General features: G+C 39.1%; 1 protein-coding gene across 2 annotated transcripts in view; it reads left to right on the top strand.

Moving 5' to 3' along the window:
• Positions 1-4,955: 4,955 nt before the first annotated feature.
• The window catches only part of LOC136878824 (very long-chain specific acyl-CoA dehydrogenase, mitochondrial), a 119,400-nt gene continuing 106,888 nt past the window's right edge, over positions 4,956-17,467 (top strand). For both annotated transcript variants that reach the window (XR_010860845.2, XM_067152334.2), the window contains exons 1-2: positions 4,956-5,236; positions 14,308-14,518. Coding sequence is in view for 1 of the 2 variants with exons in the window: in XM_067152334.2 (XP_067008435.2) it covers positions 5,169-5,236; positions 14,308-14,518 (279 nt within the window). In the remaining variant the exon portion in view is untranslated. The remainder of the gene's footprint in view (positions 5,237-14,307; positions 14,519-17,467) is intronic.

Below are 17,467 nucleotides of genomic sequence, written 5' to 3'. Positions count from 1 at the left end.
TCGATTTTATCTAACTGTTTCATACTCAAATGTTCCCAAATGTTTTCCAAGCCATATGTTGCTATAGGGCTGATTTTTAGATGAAAGAGTTTTATGGCCGTTTCTAAAGACAAGTTTCTCAGGTGCTTAATGTCAGATATTGCTTTTATAGATGCATTTAGACGGTCTATGAGATGGAGGGTGAAAACATTACCTTGGGTTTGAAAAATTACACCCAAGTATTTAAAATGCTTTACGGACTTAAGTTCTTGGTCTTCATAATAGAAGATTCCATGAGGTCCCCCTCTTCTAAACGTCATGGACACTGTTTTTTCTACATTCAGTTTGAGCTCATTTTTCTTTATCCAGCCTACTATTTGGTTGAATGATTCCTGGAGTTCCTTTTCTGACGTTGATGTTAAGACCATATGATCAGCGTACATTAATAGTTTGACGCTTTCCTGGTTTACCAAATCTACTATGTCTGCTGTCGCAATGATGAATAATAATGGACTTAACGGGTCTCCCTGTAATACCCCGGTTGTTTGTTCCAAAATAATAGATTTGGTAATGCCATCATCTACTTCTATTGAATTGTTAAGCAGTAAGTTCCTAATCAGCGGTATAAGGTAGTTCGTACTACCAATGAAACTCTCCACTTTTTCTAACAGTATGGTTCTGCTTATGGTGTCAAAAGCTTTCGAATAATCTATAAAGATGGCATGCAATTTACCCCCTGGTTTCTTTAAGGCTTCTTCTATGTCATTCTGGAGACAGCGGATAGCTAAAGTCGTTGATTTCCCTTTTCTAAATCCAAATTGCGACTCCGGTAGGTTATTTTCCACCAGTTTAATGAGACGTTTACCCACTAATGAAGTTAAAGTCTTTAGTAGAGTTCACTCTAGCGCTATTCCTCTATATGAGTTGGGATCTGCGGTATCACCTTTGCCTTTATATAGCATTTTAATAGTAGATTTTCTCCAGTTGTCTGGTATCCTACCTTGCCGCAAGCATTCATTCATTAGGCGAGTGATTCATCCAATTTTGGGAGAGCAGCTTTAAGATGTTCATTAAAAATGTGATCTGGGCCACATGCCTTGTTATCTTTAGATGCTGTAATAGTTGATACAACCTCATTAATTGAAAAATCGTCGATTTCAGGGATTGTTTGGAAAACTGGCACGAAATAATTAGTAGGTCGTGTGTCTCTCTCTTGAAGCACTGCACTCAAGTGCTTTTCCCAAACTTCCATTGGTAAGTTCCTGGAGAACTTTGGTTGTCTAGGCTTCAGAGCCATGCAAGGATCTAGACTGGCACGTTCTATAAGTTTCTTTTCTTCTTCCTCTCTATATTGATTTTTGGCTTCTTTTAGTAGTAGTTTGTATGCTCTCCTTTTACTGGCATATATTTCAAGGAATTCTCTTGTTTTCTCTCTTCGGGCTGTATGTAATGCTTCCAGCACATCTCTACGACATTTATAGCATTCATTGGTGAACCAGGGTTGAGATTTCCTGACCACAGGTATTGTTGGTAGAGTAGCATTCTGGAGCAGCACTTCTAGATATAATGCGGCCTCATTAAGATTACCCTCTCGTAATAGGTTAAGTATCGCTTGATTATCTTCACCACAGATAAGAGACGGATTACGTTTTCTACTTATTTTTGTACGGTCTCTAACTGTATCAAGCGTACTAGGCCTATTCTCCAGCTGTAAGGAAGTTGCAACTGGTAGGTGTTTCCGTTGCGCCTCGAGAATAACCTCCTGCTTGATCGACACAAACTTAGAGTTTATAAACACCAGATCTATTGTGCTAGCACCATTATGAGACATGTAGGTATTCATGTCAGAGGCATTCACCAACCGAAGACCTTCCTCTTCTAAGAAGTCCAAAACTTCTGTTGATTTTCGATGTTCTGCATCCATGCGACAATTTAGGTCTCCGGCAAGGATAATGGCATCATCCCTAGTAGTCACAGTTCAAGCTTTACTAACTTCCTCAATAATCTCAGTTGATGAGAAATCTGGCTGGAAATATACACATACACAAACACACGGCTTGGTTCGAACTACTAAAACGTTCGTAGATCTGTATTGTACACTAAATGGTGAGAACTGATCAGTGAACAGACATGCAATGCCTCCTTTGGGCCTCCCTACTGGAGGTTTTTCTGCCATGACGAATGTTGAATAATGTCTACTAGTTTGCCACGCATGCGTTAAAAATGTTTCCACTAGGATTATTACATCAAATTCCTGTAATAACACGTTTCGTGTATTTGCAGATGCCCAGAAAATGTTGTGTTCCTATGTGTCGTAGCAACTATGACATCAAAAAGGATGGTTATGTTACCTCATTTAGGTTTCCTTCTGATGAGGAATTAAAAAAAATGGATTCGTCAATTTAAGCGGGATAATTGGGAACCTGGGAAGGATTCAGTCGTGTGTATAAAACATTCACAGATGATAGTTTTTCAAAAGGGGAAAAGTTTTGTGATAGTAAGGGCAATATAACTGTACAACCACCTAAACCTAATGAACTTCTTCCTAATGCATGTCCAACTATTTTCCCAAATTGGTCCAAATATTTGTCATCAAAGAGTGTAAAAAGAAAAGATCCTGAAGATAGGAGACTGGAAATTAAGAGTAGGGAAAACAAGAGGAAAACAGATTTGGAGGAATCAAAGCTTCAAGATGACTGACTTAATAGCTAACTTTAATTATTTAAGATCCCTTCTTCATACCAAAATTGACATGTCAGTATGGCAGATCAGTATCTGTAATGAATTTCTTTGCATATACGGATTAAATCTGGATGATTTGCCAAATGTAATTAATTTACTAAAAATTCACCAGGATATGCATGTGACTGTATATGTTAATAGTTATCAGGTGTCAGTCAAAGAAATTAAATGTTTAGCTGATGGTAAAATCTCCAAGTGGTCTCAGCTATATGAATATTTATTAAATTATACAGGAGCCACTGCTAGTAGTGTTAGTGTTGAATGTGTACAAAGTAATGTACTTAAAATGCTTGACAAGCTCATAGAGTTTTGTTTTGTGAGGTTAGCAGTGAAAGCACAGACTTCTCATCTAACCTCGTTTTCTTAAAGGAACAATTCGACAACAATAGGGTAAATAAGAATATGTTTAGCAGTATGTGTTCATTGTTAGGAAGTGAAAGTCCATATTGTGTACCAAATCCCGAACACAAGAATTTACAGATATTTCTCATGTGTGATCCTGTACATATATTTAAGAACATCAGGAATAACTGGCTGAATCAGAAAGACAGACAAAACTTTTATTTTCCCTGATTTTGAAGTAGATCAGATTATCCGTAAGGCGTGCTTTAATGATTTAAGGAACCTTTATGTGTACCACAGTCATGCATCCAACCTGATTGCTACAGCTTTTAAACTTAATTATAAAACGGTGTATCCCAACAATCTTGATAGGCAGAAAGTGTTACTTGTTGATAATCTGTTCCATGACACTACCATAGCTGCTTTAAAAACCAGTTAACTAGATTCTAATGCCACTGCAATTTTTTTAGAAATTGTTACTAAGTGGTGGCGTATTGTAAACGTCAAAAGTGTAACTAAAGGAATTTGCAAGAGGGACCACAATCAAATGCCTTTTACTGAACTAGATGATGACTACATTCAATTTCTTCAACATTTCTGTGAGTGGGTAAGCAGTTGGGATGATTTAAATTTGGTTCATGGTCACTTAACAACTGACACTTCAAGAGCTTTGGTACATACCACAACTGTCCTGTTAAAAATTATCCAGTTTTCATTTGAAGCTGTGAAACCAAATTATTTACTGTTAGGGAAGTTTCAGCGTGACAGTGTGGTAAGAAGGTTTGGTCAGTACAGACAGCTTAGTGAATGTAACTACAATGTTACTGCACTTCAAGTTATAGAAAGTGAGAAGAAAATTAGGATTAAGAGTGTTCTGGGATTGCACTCATCTAGGTATGGAAAAGTGCAGTTTGACTGTAGCCAGTTAGAAATGTCTCATTCCACCAAGACAGATGATATTAGGCTAAATATGGCAGTGATAAAAAAGTTCGACTCACTTTTATCATGTGACATTTATGATGGGCATTTTGAGATGTCAGGTGTAATATACATTTCTGGGTATGCAGTAAGGGCAATATCCAAAAGGATAAGCTGTGACACATGTTTAGGTCTCCTGCAGTGCAATGAAACAGATGGCCCCTATTTTGAAGAACTTCAGAGAGGTGGGTTAGTGGTGCCATCAGATTGTATTGTGTGTGTCTTTGTAACAGTGACAGGAATGTTTACCTTGTTGGTGTCTGAAGACTACAAGGAAGACTACCTGGATTGTGGAAATCACAAAGAAGTTCTCTTCCCTCTATCCAGATCTGCTTTAGGGAGAGATGAAAATCAACAGTTCTGGTTTGAACAGGGTAACTGTGGGCATGACAATAATAGTCTAATAGACTGTTTATTGTCCACATTTTGCAACGTCATGTTGAATAATAATAGAAAGCAGATTAAGAACAAGAGTTATGCCAGCAGTGATGATAAAATCAGTAAACGAAGGAAGCTGTCAACACTCCATAAATATTCAGCTTGTGAGTACTGTTCTTTAAAGGTTTTTTTTTTTTTATGCATGTAAAATATGTATTTGTAACTTTACTGAGTGCATTTCTTGATGCGTGTGTTTCTTAGTGTCATTTTTCACAGTGTGTACGTTTTTGATAACCATCATGTTGGTCTAAGTGCGCTGAATATCATTGAAATCAATTCAAAGTCGGACACGCCTACTTTTCACTCGGCCTCCGCTTGACAGATGATACAGCGTTGCCAAGTGTACCTTCCTTTTTTTAACTGTAGATGGCTCTGGTAAAACAGGAGGGAGACCTTACAGTATTGGAACTGGGTGTTAGTTAAATACCGAGCCCAATCAAATATCAAGAGTTCGCAGAAGAGGAAGAAGAGGAATCTTGTAAACACGGCTGGCACTTGCTTTGACAGCTGCTGCAGCTGTTGGATTGAGGTCAAAGTATTTGTCAATTAGTAGTGATAAGAAAATGCATATTCATGACGCTGAGATAATTACTTCAGACTGCTAAGCTGTTCAGTAATGCGACAAGCCTCAAAATTTGTTTTTGGTTCGTTCTGTATTGATATTTGGTGCAAGTGAATAGTTTTCCATCATGCTCCGATTTTCACGACTTGTGTCAGTGCCCCAGAAAGGCCTCCAACTCATCGGAAAAAATTCAAGGTAAGTTACGGGACAGATAATTTAGCCGAATTGTGTTTCGGAAGAGTTACAGGCCTATTGTTCTAGTCACTCTGTACTGCATGAATGTCGAATTTTCTGTTTTCTTTAGGATCAGTGAATAGATATCGCGAAAAGGGATGAAAGGAGAACGAAGCCTGTGTTATCCCTAATCCCAAAATGATCTTCTTTTATCAATTTTTATGAGTTCGTATTTTAGCCAGATGCATTTTATAATGTATCTCTATCTGTTTCCCCTTTCAATATAGGGTACCGTATAAGCTTACTTGAATATTTTCCAAAATTCCCCCTAAGTTGGTATGCAAACTCTCAAAAGAAAAAAAAGGTAAAATTAAGTTTTTTTCTGAACTCTGTCATCACCCCCTGCAACTGCAGACAATATGTGATAAGCAATTTGAGAAGATAATACAAAAATTAATACTCAGCTTGTTGAATAAAACAGAAAGGAGATCACCATCACTTCCTGTAAATTCTTCGGACCGGCCAAGCGGCCGTGCGGTTCGGGTCACATAACTGTCAGTTTGCATTTGGGAGATAGTGGGTTCGAACCTCACTGTCAGCAGTCCAGAAGATGGTTTCACATTTTCACACCAGGAAAATGTTGGGGCTGTAACTTCAGTAAGGCCACATTAGCGTAGTTCCCACTTCTAGACCTGTCCTATCCAATCGTCGCCATGACATATCGTTGTCAGTGCGACGCAAAGCAGATTAAAAGAAACAATTACAAATATGATAATTTATGCCAAGAAGTGCGCAGATACCTAATTAAAATCTCATCCGATCTAATCTTTATGAAGACAACTTTATGTTTTTCAAGGTATGATTTCGGCTTCAATCTCGAGTTGGTAACGTGGTGACATCATGCCGTGTGGATTATTGTGTGTGTTCAACCGTTGTCCCGTTTCTTTGCAGAGTCAGGTATGGAGTGAGATGAATCTTTGTAGCAAGTTTTTACGACAGGGTCTATCCAGTGGCGGTTCGTGTCATTTTGCTCTGGCAGGGCTGTGCCACCATATCTTTCCCCTCCCCAGCCAGTCGAGTTTTCACTGGCCAGCACCATGATACTGTTAGATTAATAATGATAATCCGATGGCACTAGCTCAAGAAATCTGCTCGCATTACAATATTAATTAATGAATTAACTACACTACAATGGCATTTATGCATACACATTAATAGTCTAACAGCTAATGCAATCCCGACTATTATGGAACTGCACTGTTTCACTGATCACAATCACAAGTGATAATAACAACATTCATGAAAACAAATAAGCAGTACAATCCCGAATTTCTCTCTCCTTGCTCAAATTTCAAAGCATGAAAACATAGTTAACAATTTGATCACACTACAAATAGTGCCGTCACGTTATGGTTACATTTTGAATCTTTATTTTTTAGCTTCTTTATAGAACTGAATTGTTTAAATAGTCACTATAATGGAATTCATTGTTTTGTAAAGTGTTTTGGAATTAAACTCTAACAACAGTTAATATAAGACATGGGGGGAAAAGCCTAGGTAAATTGCAAAGTGTTGGCGATGTGCTGAGGACTCCGCCGTTCAGCACTTAGACCCGCCTGCGTTCTTCCTTCTCCTGACAAGCCGGTATCATCCTTCCAGACTCCTCCCGCTCCCGCACCCCAGACCCGCCTGCGTTCTTCCTTCTCCTGACAAGCCGGTATCATCCTTCCAGACTCCTCCCGCTCCCACACCCCGTACCCTTGCTAAACTCTAGTAACCTACTGAAGGCTCTGCCGGAGAGACCATACTAACCTTGCAGACCATACACCCACCTGCACTCTTCCTTCCCCTGACAAGCCCATCGTCGTTCTTCCAGGCTCCTCCTGCACACTTGCAAAGTGTCGGACCTGCTCAGGGCTCTGCTACCACAGTCCGAATGCCTCACGGCTAAAGAGAAAACATCAAGCTTGCTAGACAGTGACCACAGTCTGGAAGCCGTCGCCATTTTCGTGAAATTAGAAAAGCAAAATATTTACAGCCGAAATAATAAAGATAACGTTGTATAACTGAACAGCACACCACTATAAGTTCGACTTCGCTACATTTGCCCATCACTTTATGTAATCAATTACAGAGTGAAATAGCGATAAATGTTTTTGAAAAGGGGATGGGGCGGCGCCCAAAAGCCCTTCATGCATGGACCGCCACTGTATCAATCAGTCATCAATGATCTGCATTTAGGTCTGTTGCCCAGGTGGTAGATTCCCTATTAATTGTTGCCCTTCTTGACATTACCCTCATCAGAGGAGTTAATGAGATGAAATGACGTGATATATGATAGTAGAAAGGGAGAGGGTGAAACCAGGTACTTGCACATAGTCTACTCCTGTCGAATAGCACAAAGGGGCCAACTCAAATCTTAACATCTACATCCGATGGAAGGTGAAGCTTTATCTGATCTTGTAACGATTAAGAGGGGGTCCTGCAATGTGGTATTATTGGACCTTTGTTTTGTTATGCCAATCAATCAATACTGATCTGCATTTAGGGCAGTCGCCCAGGTGGCAGATTCCATATCTGTTGTTTTCCTAGCCTTTTCCTAAATGATTTCAAAGAAATTGGAAATTTATTGAACATCTCCCTTAGTAAGTTATTCCAATCCCTAACTCCCCTTCCTATAAATTAATATTTGCCCCAGTTTGTCCTCTTGAATTCCAACTTTATCTTCATAGTGTGATCTTTCCTACTTTCATAAACGCCACTGAAACTTATTCGTTTACTAATGTCATTCCACGCCATCTCTCCGCACCGAGCTCGATAGCTGCAGTCGCTTAATTGCGGCCAGTATCCAGTATTCAGGAGATAGTAGGTTCGAACCCCACTGTCGGCAGCCCTGAAAGTGGTTTTCCGTGGTTTCCCATTTTCACACCAGGCAAATTAAGGCCACGGCCGCTTCCTTCCCAATCCTAGCCCTTCGCTGTCCCATCGTCGCCATAAGACCTATCTGTGTCGGTGCGACGTAAAAAAAAAAAAAAAAAAAAAAGGCATCTCTCCGCTGACAGCTCGGAACATACCACTGATAAATGCTTACAATATAGTGATTATTTTAATCCACCTATTCAATACAAATTGGTTTTGTGTTGCTAGTTCATAATACTACAACAATGAATTTACAGGGACAGGTTTCGCTTTATTTACAAGCATCTTCAGCCTACATAATTGTCTCAAGGTTAGGACCTGTCATATTTGGATTGTTTTTACAAATTTTTTGCTTGAGTATAAATCCATGTTTAGTAATAATATTAGTCTAACCTAGTCAGTGTTCGGTGACAGACGTGCTGAGTGAGGTGCCGGTAGAGCCGGTGTGGAGTGTGACCGGTAAGTGGAAATGTAAGACGGGAGGGAAGAGGAAGATGATTGGTGTGGATCAATATCGTGCAGCTATTGGAGGATGGCAGGGGAGATGGAAAAAGGAAACAGTTAGAAATAAAGGAGGTAAAGTGGAAACAAGAATGATGGGCGAGATGATACTGGTGGCAGCGGTGATTATGGTACTGTTAGCCATAGGAGGGGTGGAGGTGAACCCCGGCCTGACTTCCAGTGGCAACATGAACTGGGAAGACATGGAGGTCATAAGAAGAGTGGTGGAAGAAGTATGTCCGTTTGAGCAGATTAAAAATATGATGAAAGAACAAATGAAGGAATTTTAACATATGAGGCGTTGGATACAGGAAAAAACAGACGAGACAATGAACAAAGTGGAAAACAGTGAGAGAGAAATGATATCACGAAAGGCAAAAATAAAGGAGATGGAGGAAGAGGTGGTGAAGCTGAAAGCAGAAATTGAAGACAGCTACTGAGAACGCAGGAAGAAATGCTTATTTATATATGGAGTGCCAGAAGACAAAGTGCTGACAACCTATAAAGTTGTGGAAGTTATTCAGAAAATGATGAAAATTAACTTTAGTGAAGTTGATATTGATGATGTGGAAAGGATAGGTAAAAAACGGGGTGATAGGCCGATAAAACTGAAGTTGTTTTCCACCCTGATGGCGGAAGTAGTGATAAGAGGCGCAGATAATATACGTAGCACAAAAATTTGGATTAAAAGAGACATGGGAAGAGAAGGGGTAAAGAATATAAACACCCTGAAAAAACATTTAGTCAGGGCTAAAATACAAGGGTTAAGAGCCTACATTAAGGGTCAACAACTAGTAGTATCCAATGGACTATGGACCAGAGTGTGGACAGCGAAGAAATTACAGGAAATGGAAGAGAATAGGAAGAACGAAGGGTAGTGGGGAAGAGAGTGGAAGAAAGGCAAGTCATAGACAGTAAAGTGGGTGAAGACGGACCTGGAGATAAAGAAAGAACCAAAGAAAATAAGACACTGGACCCAAGCTCGCAGCAAGAAGAAATTAACTTGACAGAAGAAGACATGAATGCTATTTACAAATCGATCGAAAAGGGAGCCAGAGAGGTAACAGCTGAGATGAGGAGGGAAATAAGGAAGGAAACCAATGAGACCAGGGCATTAATTAAGGAGCTGAGGACGAAGGCCTGTGGGAGAGAAGAAAGGAAGATACAGGAAGTGATTTTGGGGGCGGAAACACAAGATGTGACAAGAGCACACAAAGGAAGTGAAAATATGGCTGGGAGGCAGGAAGAAGAAGCAAGAGGTACCCTGGCGAAAGGGAGAAGTTTGAGCCTAAGGGAGAGATGGGGTAAGAAGAACAAATTGGACAAAGGCACATTGACAAGAAGCAAAAAAGGCAATTTGCAGTAGAAAGTAAATTGGTGTGCACATGAGAATAGCGGAGTTTGTGTGTTATTCGTAACTATGACAAGAGTGATTAAATAGTTAAATTCGTAGGCAGTAAAGTGTGCAGTGAATGAGGAAGAGTGTGATTGTAAATTGGATAGGTGTTCAGGATAAAGCTAATATGAAGAGATGGTTGGTATATGAGCTGAGGGTCCAAGTTAATGGTGAGTGAATATGGTTTCAGTTAAGGTGGTGATTTGTCTGGATTCTAAAGATAATAAATATAGTGAGACAATAGAGTTCAAATAATGGTCAACAGTAACGAAACGTAAGGTGAAAAATTGCACACCGGTACTACAGTGGAGGAAATACAAAGCCAGGTTTGCAACTTAAGTAGAAAACCAGAGAGGTCAGTGTTCAAGAAAGAATATGCTGAGTGCGAACCCGGCCGGAAGTGATATACTCTTTGTTTAAAGTGCAGATGTAAATCTGACACAACATCGTACTCTACATAGCAATATGTTAACAGTTTAGCTTCTCATTGCCATACTGTCTTGTTTTAAGTGCAGATGCAAACCTGACACAACATCGTACTCTACTTAGCAATATGTTACCAGTTAGTTTTTCATTGCCATGCTGTCTTATACTAGGGACAACAGACCATTCTGCCTCGTTGCCATTTGATTATTATTATTTATATCAATATGGCTTTTTTTTCCTTGCTTTGGTGTCAGATATGTTTATTTTACAGGAATTATTATATGTGTATGTTAGATTAAGCTGCCTAGGTTGGGCATTATTATTTTTCTCCTTAGTAGATCAATAAGGCTTCAATGCTGTCGATCGGAGGAAAATAAAGGCATATTTACTATTTACTAGTAATAATATGTGAAAAACATAGGAATTATGTACACATTAAAAGTATGACAATATAAATTGCAATGTTGAATTGAAGAAACCCTTAATTCTAAAATACATTGACGTCCAAAACATAGTAACTACAATTTAAAAATTTTGGTTAAAATTGTTTTCACAATTACAATGTTGAATTGGAGTAACTCTTAATTCTAAACAATTTTAACAATTTTAACCAAACTGTCACAAACAGTGGAGCTGAAAGAACACTTCCCTGTTGTACTCGTGAGTTATATCAAACCATTCTAAATGGCTATCACCAACTCTGATGCAACCGTAGCACTTATTGTATAACATTTTTATCTTACCAATAAGATATTCTGGTTTGGCTAGCTTTTCTAGGCTTCTCCATGTGACTATCTCTTGGAACGCTGTCATAACTTTTTTCCAAATCCAAGAGGACTACAAATAGGCCTTTTCCATTTACCCAATACTTCTCCGTGAGATCAGGTCTACAGTGCTTCTGTGAGGTCTAAACCCATGTTGTTCTACCTTTAAGATAGACTTTTAAGATGGGACAGAAGTGTAATACCTCTGTAGTCCTATAAATGAATATTTGCCCAATTTGTCCTCTTGAATTCCAAGTTTATTTTCATGTTATGATCTTTCCTACTTTTAAAAGCTCTGCTCAAGCTTATTTGTCTACTAATGTCATTCCACATCATCTCTCCATTGACAACTCAAAACATACCACTTAGTTGAGCATCTTGTCTCCTCACTCACAAGTGTTCCGAGCCCAAAGTTCACGTTTTTGTATCATTATTCCTTTGTCGGAAATCACCCAGAACAAATCGTGCTGCTTTCCTTGGGATCTTTTCCAGTTCTTGAATCAAGTAATCCTGGGGAGGGTCCCATACACTGGGACCATACTCTAATTGGGGTCTTTACCAGAGACCTATACGCCCTCTCCTTTACATCCTTACTACAGCCCCTAAATACTCTCATAACCTTGTTAGTGTGATTACTTCAGTGAAGATAATTTATTATATTAACACCTAGGTAGTTAGTGTTCCCCAGGAGGTACGATCCCACCATCAACACAGTAATTAACCCGTCTGTGTCGGGGAACATTTGAGTTCCACTTTACCCAGCGGATGGAAGCGATTCAGATGTGAGCACTGAGAAAATACTGGGTTCTCTTTAAAAATTCACTGCTACAACAGTTTAGCACAGATTATTTTCAAATGTTTACCGTAGAGACTCAAAAGAATGTAGTTTACAGTGATTGACTTTATATTTGCTTTATAGTCTACTTATGGGGAAGAGACCTTCCATATTTTTACACACTGCAAAGAAAACTGGGGTAATCGTTATCATGGAAACTTTAAGTGGAAGATCCAAGAATCATTTAGCACAACTCCTAGGATAATGAGGCGATTAGCTCATGAGATAAGGGCATGTACTTTGGAGCGTGTATCGTCCGTTACTTGGTCCCACACACTCTGCACTCCCATTCCTTATATTATGCATCCACTGTCAATTCGCTCAGTTCAGGCTGGTGTTGTGCTTTTATCGTCTAATTTATTAAAATTTAATTACATCTCTTTCCTTCAAATTGCACCGTGGCACGATTCAATGCCACGCAATATCGTATTCCGAAGTGACAGTGAGTCAAGCAGTTGAGTCATCAGAGGCTTCAAGGCATTGAAAGAATGATAGAAATCCTCATCAGATGATGTCAACATGCATATCAGTGAAAAGATGGTTATATAATATAAATCTACTGCTGTATAATGATAAATTTCTGCTGCATTCTAGCGGATGTATGTAAGTCCATATGCTCAATGCTTTCGAGCAGAAAGAGATGAGACTATTTCAAACTTTTTAGAAAGATAAAAGAAACCCTGATTTAGGCCAATTCATACATACAAGGAAGGCAGAGATGATCACCTTCAAAGATAATATCATTTCCATCTTGACAATTTTAAAACTTTACAAGTTAGAACAAAATGAAGTGACGCCTGCAGGGGTCTATTAATATGCATGGAGGTCAGCACAGCTCTTGAAGAAAAGGGAGTCTATACGATGTATGGAGGTCGGCGTCAAGAGGTTAAAACTGAAATCACTTTTTCTTTGGTGACTTTTCAACCCTTTTACCATCATACTATTGTCCACTGTTCATTTCACAACACTGTCTATGTCCTCCTGCAGTCGCTCACAGTCCTGCAACTCATTTACTACTCTATACAGTATATCATCATCTGCAAATAGCCAGTTCTTTACTCATTATTTATGTAGGCCTATAAGAAAATGTAAAGGTCTAATTATTGCCATGTGGAGACCCCTTCTTAATCATTACAGGATCAGATAACACTTCACCTACTCTAATTTTCTAAGTTCTATTTTCTAGAAATTTTGCCACATATTCAACTATTTTTTGTGTAGTCCATTAGCCCTAATTTTTGTCAGTAATCTCCCATGATCTACCCTATCAGAAGCCTTGGATAGGTCAATAGCGATACAGTCCATTTGACCTCCTGAATTTCAAATATCTGCTACATCTTGCTGGAATTCTACAAATTGAGCTTCACTGGAATAACCTTTCCTAGACTCAAACTGCCTTCTTTCAAACCAGTTACTGTAGTAATTTCACAAGCATGTCTAATATAATCAGAAAGAATGCTGTTCCAGATCTTACAAACAACACGTTTGTCATCCTTTCCCTCGTACACTGAGGCTACTATTGGAACTCTCCATTCATTTGGTATCGCTCTTTCATGCAAACTGTAATCAGATAAGTATTTCAGATATGGCATTATATCCCAAACCATAGCCTTTAATATACTGTATCCCCAGAAATCTTCATCAATCCCAGCTGCCTTTCTAGCTTTCAACTTTTGTATCTTTTATAAATGTCTTTATTATTATAGGTAAATTTCAGTAATTCACCAGTATTTGTGATCTTATATCTAGACATTATCTTTGTATCAGACTACTTTTACGTACTGCTGACTGAATACTTCTGCCTTCTGTAAGTCTTCACATATACACACACCTCTTGTTCATTAATGATTCCTGGAATGTCATTCCTCCTCCTCCTCCTCCTTCGTGGAATGTCTCATAACTGTGTGTGTTCATTCTCCAGTGGCGTGGTCTTGCTGGGTTCGTTCTTTATACAAGTCCACAGAAGCTTCTTGTTGTTTCCATATCTGGATCATTTCTGCATTGTTAATTAGCTTCCAGCATCATCTAGGAGAGTGTGAGCTTCAACAGTTTACCAGAGCTATTGTTTTGCTGCTGTTCCACAAGTATTGTAGCCTCTTGTTGCCATCCCCACAATCTCAACCTTTGTTACTATACAATGCAACATACCTCATAGGTAATCTAAACGATTATCCACTATATTTTTAAACTGTAAGTTTTTCTAGTTTTGCCACTGTTGTCTGTATTATATAAACTATTGTTTCTGTTCTAGATGCCTTGCCACTGCTCCAAACGCTGCAGTAAAGGAGGAGGAGCCCCGAGCCAAGTCCGCACCAACTTCAAAGGAATCCCTATCCTTCATGATGAATTTATTCTGTGGAGTGGCAGAGACTAGTCAAGTGTTTCCTTATCCTGATGTTTTATCACAGGAACAGAGAGAGACACTCAGCATGCTGTGTGACCCTACAGCTAAATTTTTTGAGGTTAGTACCATTGTGATGTACAGAGTTATGGCGAATATATACAACATCTCACACTTGGTCCACTATTGTAATATGAGGTGGATCAAATATACCATATTTCACTGCATAATTGTTACACTTTTTATGCCAAAATTTCTTTTAAAATAATAGTAGAGTGCAACCATTATGCAAAGAATATTTTAATACCAGTATTTATATTACAAAGTAAACTGTATTTTATACAAGTTTAAGGTGCATGTAATACTTGCATATATACATAAAAATAATTAAAATAGTCCAAATCAAAATTCATAATTTATTTGCAACAGTTTGGTAAACGTTTCTCCAATCTGAAAATAAAATTAACTTATTAAGTTAACTGTCATTAATCGGAGAATTAAAGTTAAAATATTACTCTAGCAAAAAATATTGCATGTTGTGAAATATGGATTTCCCGGTAAACAATTTCGTTTGGAGTAATAACAATAAGTTAATTTATGATTTATGATATTTATCTCATGTAATAAAACAATTCTGTGTCGCTATCGCTGGTTTCGGTATCTGATGCGCTGTCCTCGCCACTGCCCAAAACGGCATCAGATTATTTGTCACTCTGATACACTGCGTCATCTTCGGATCCATATAGTGCGTTCAAATTCTCAATCATTTTGAAGCTCTTGGAGACTAGTTCTGGTGGTATAAGGTCCAAACTCTTCATTGCCCACGAGCACAATAAATCGAAGAATGGACGTGTAATATTTCCATGGGGAGTTGATTGCTGATCACCACTCATCATTAACTCATAAAATCTATGTAAGTGATCTTTAAATATCATTTTAATACACATATCCAGTGGCTGCAAAGTAGATGTTAGGCCACCGGGAATGGCTACCTTTCGTATCTTATTTTCATTGAGAAGTGACCTTGGAAACTGTCTAAAACAAGTGGAGCCGGCTGTTTCCGTAGTGCACCAGCCCTTCTATCCCACACATTTTTAAGCCACTACAGTATCAGTTCTATGTCCATCCAATCCTTTGGTTGCACTCGTACATGAATTCCATGGTGAAACTGTATTTGCTTAGGAATTGTTTTCCTCTTGAAAATTACGTAAGGCAGCAACTTTCTTCTGGGTGTGTAGCTGTGAGCTTGCATTCGGGAAATGGTGGGTTCGAACCCCACTGTCAGTAGCCCTGAAGATGGTTTTCCGTGGTTTCCCATTTCACACCAAGCAAATGCTGGGGCTGTACCTAAATTAAGGCCACAGCCACTTACTTCCAACTCGTAGGCTTTTCCTATCCCATTGTCACTATGGTGAAACTGTATTTGCTTAGGCATTGTTTTCCTCTTGAAAATTACGTAAAGCAGCAACTTTCTTCTGGGTGTATAGCTGTGAGCTTGCATTCGGGAGATGGTGGGTTCGAACCCCACTGACAGCAACCCTGAAGATGGTTTTCCGTGGTTTCCCATTTTCTCACCAAGGTGTACCTTAATTAAGGCCACGGCTGCTTCCTTCCAACTCTAGGCTTTTCCTATCCCATCGCCATCATAAGACTTATCTGTGTCGGTGCGACGTAAAGTCACTAGCAAAAAAAAAAAAAAAAAAAAGAACTTATCTCAGTTGTAAATGTCAATGTAATCAATGTTTATGTATTGTAGGTCTTTCTGAATTAAATTCGTCCATTTGAATTTGCTGCTTTGCCTCTAGATACAGTGCTGAAGATCCTTGAAGTGAGTCTCTGGCTGTCCATCCTGACTACATGACCATAGAACATTAGTCTTCTCTTTCTCATAGCTGTTCTAATGCTCTCTATTTTACTCTACAGTTCCTTGTTGTGCCTGATTTTGTACCCATCTTCTTCTTTAATGGGACCCATGATCCTTCTGAGGATCTTTCGCTCTTTCAGTTCCAGTTTTCTGAGTTGTCCTTTCCGGGTCATGTTTAGGCATTCTGAGGCATACAGTACAGATGGTCTTGCTACGGTGTTGTAGTGTCTAAGTTTAAGATTCAAGGAGAGGGATTTAGACTTGTATATGTTCTTATAAATATGATAAACTCTTCCTAATTTAGTGCATGTACTCTTCATTGCAAGGTCCTCATTAATATTTGGGGTTATCCGTTCTCCAATATATTTGAATGAGTTGGCCCTTCATATTATTTTGTCCCCCAAAGAAATGAAGTTGGGTGCTTCTCTGATGTTGGTCATAAATTATGTTTTGTTGACAGCGATCCTCAGCCCTACTTTGGCTGTTATGCGTTCAAGGGAGGATAGCTGGTACGTAGCTTCTTCCATACTTGAAGTTAAGATTGTGAGGTCATCTGCAAAGACTAAGCAAGTGACTGTTAACTTGTCTTTTTTGTAGCCAATTTTTAATCCAGAGTTGTCAGCTAGTGTATTTATCCAATCGCAGCTGTTAGCTGTGGCCCAAACCCCACTGTTGGCAGCCCTGAAGATGGTTTTTCGTGGTTTTCCATTTTCACACCAGGCAAATCCTGGGGCTGTACCTTAATTAAGGCCACGGCCGCTTCCTTCCCATTCCTAGTCCTTTCCTGTCCCATCGTTGCCATAAGACCTATCTGTGTCGGTGCGACGTAAAGCCAATAGCATTCCCGAATGACCTTCTCCAGCAGACAGTTAAACAGGGTGGGGGTCAAACCATCTCCTTGTCTAACACCTGTTTTGATCTCAAAGTTTTTTGATAATACCCCTCTGAATTTGACTTTGTACATGGTGTTCCTTAGACTATGTCTTCTTATCCAGTCCCAGTTCAGTTAACGTCTCGGTCTCTCTACCGAGTTGTAGGCCTTCTGGAAGTCAACGAAAATTGCTACATAGGGTGAGGAGCTGAGATTTTTGTAGGTAAAGATAGTTTTTAGATTCAGAATCTGCTCTGTGCATTACCTTGACTCCCTAAATTCAGCTTGGTACTCTCCTATGCAGGAGTCTAATTGTGCCTCCAATTTTTCAAGCA

The sequence above is a fragment of the Anabrus simplex genome, chromosome 8 (genome assembly GCF_040414725.1).
Source record: "Anabrus simplex isolate iqAnaSimp1 chromosome 8, ASM4041472v1, whole genome shotgun sequence".
NCBI lineage: Eukaryota > Metazoa > Arthropoda > Insecta > Orthoptera > Tettigoniidae > Anabrus > Anabrus simplex.
Note: the sequence above shows the minus strand (reverse complement) of the source record. Positions and strands in the feature narration are given on the sequence as shown.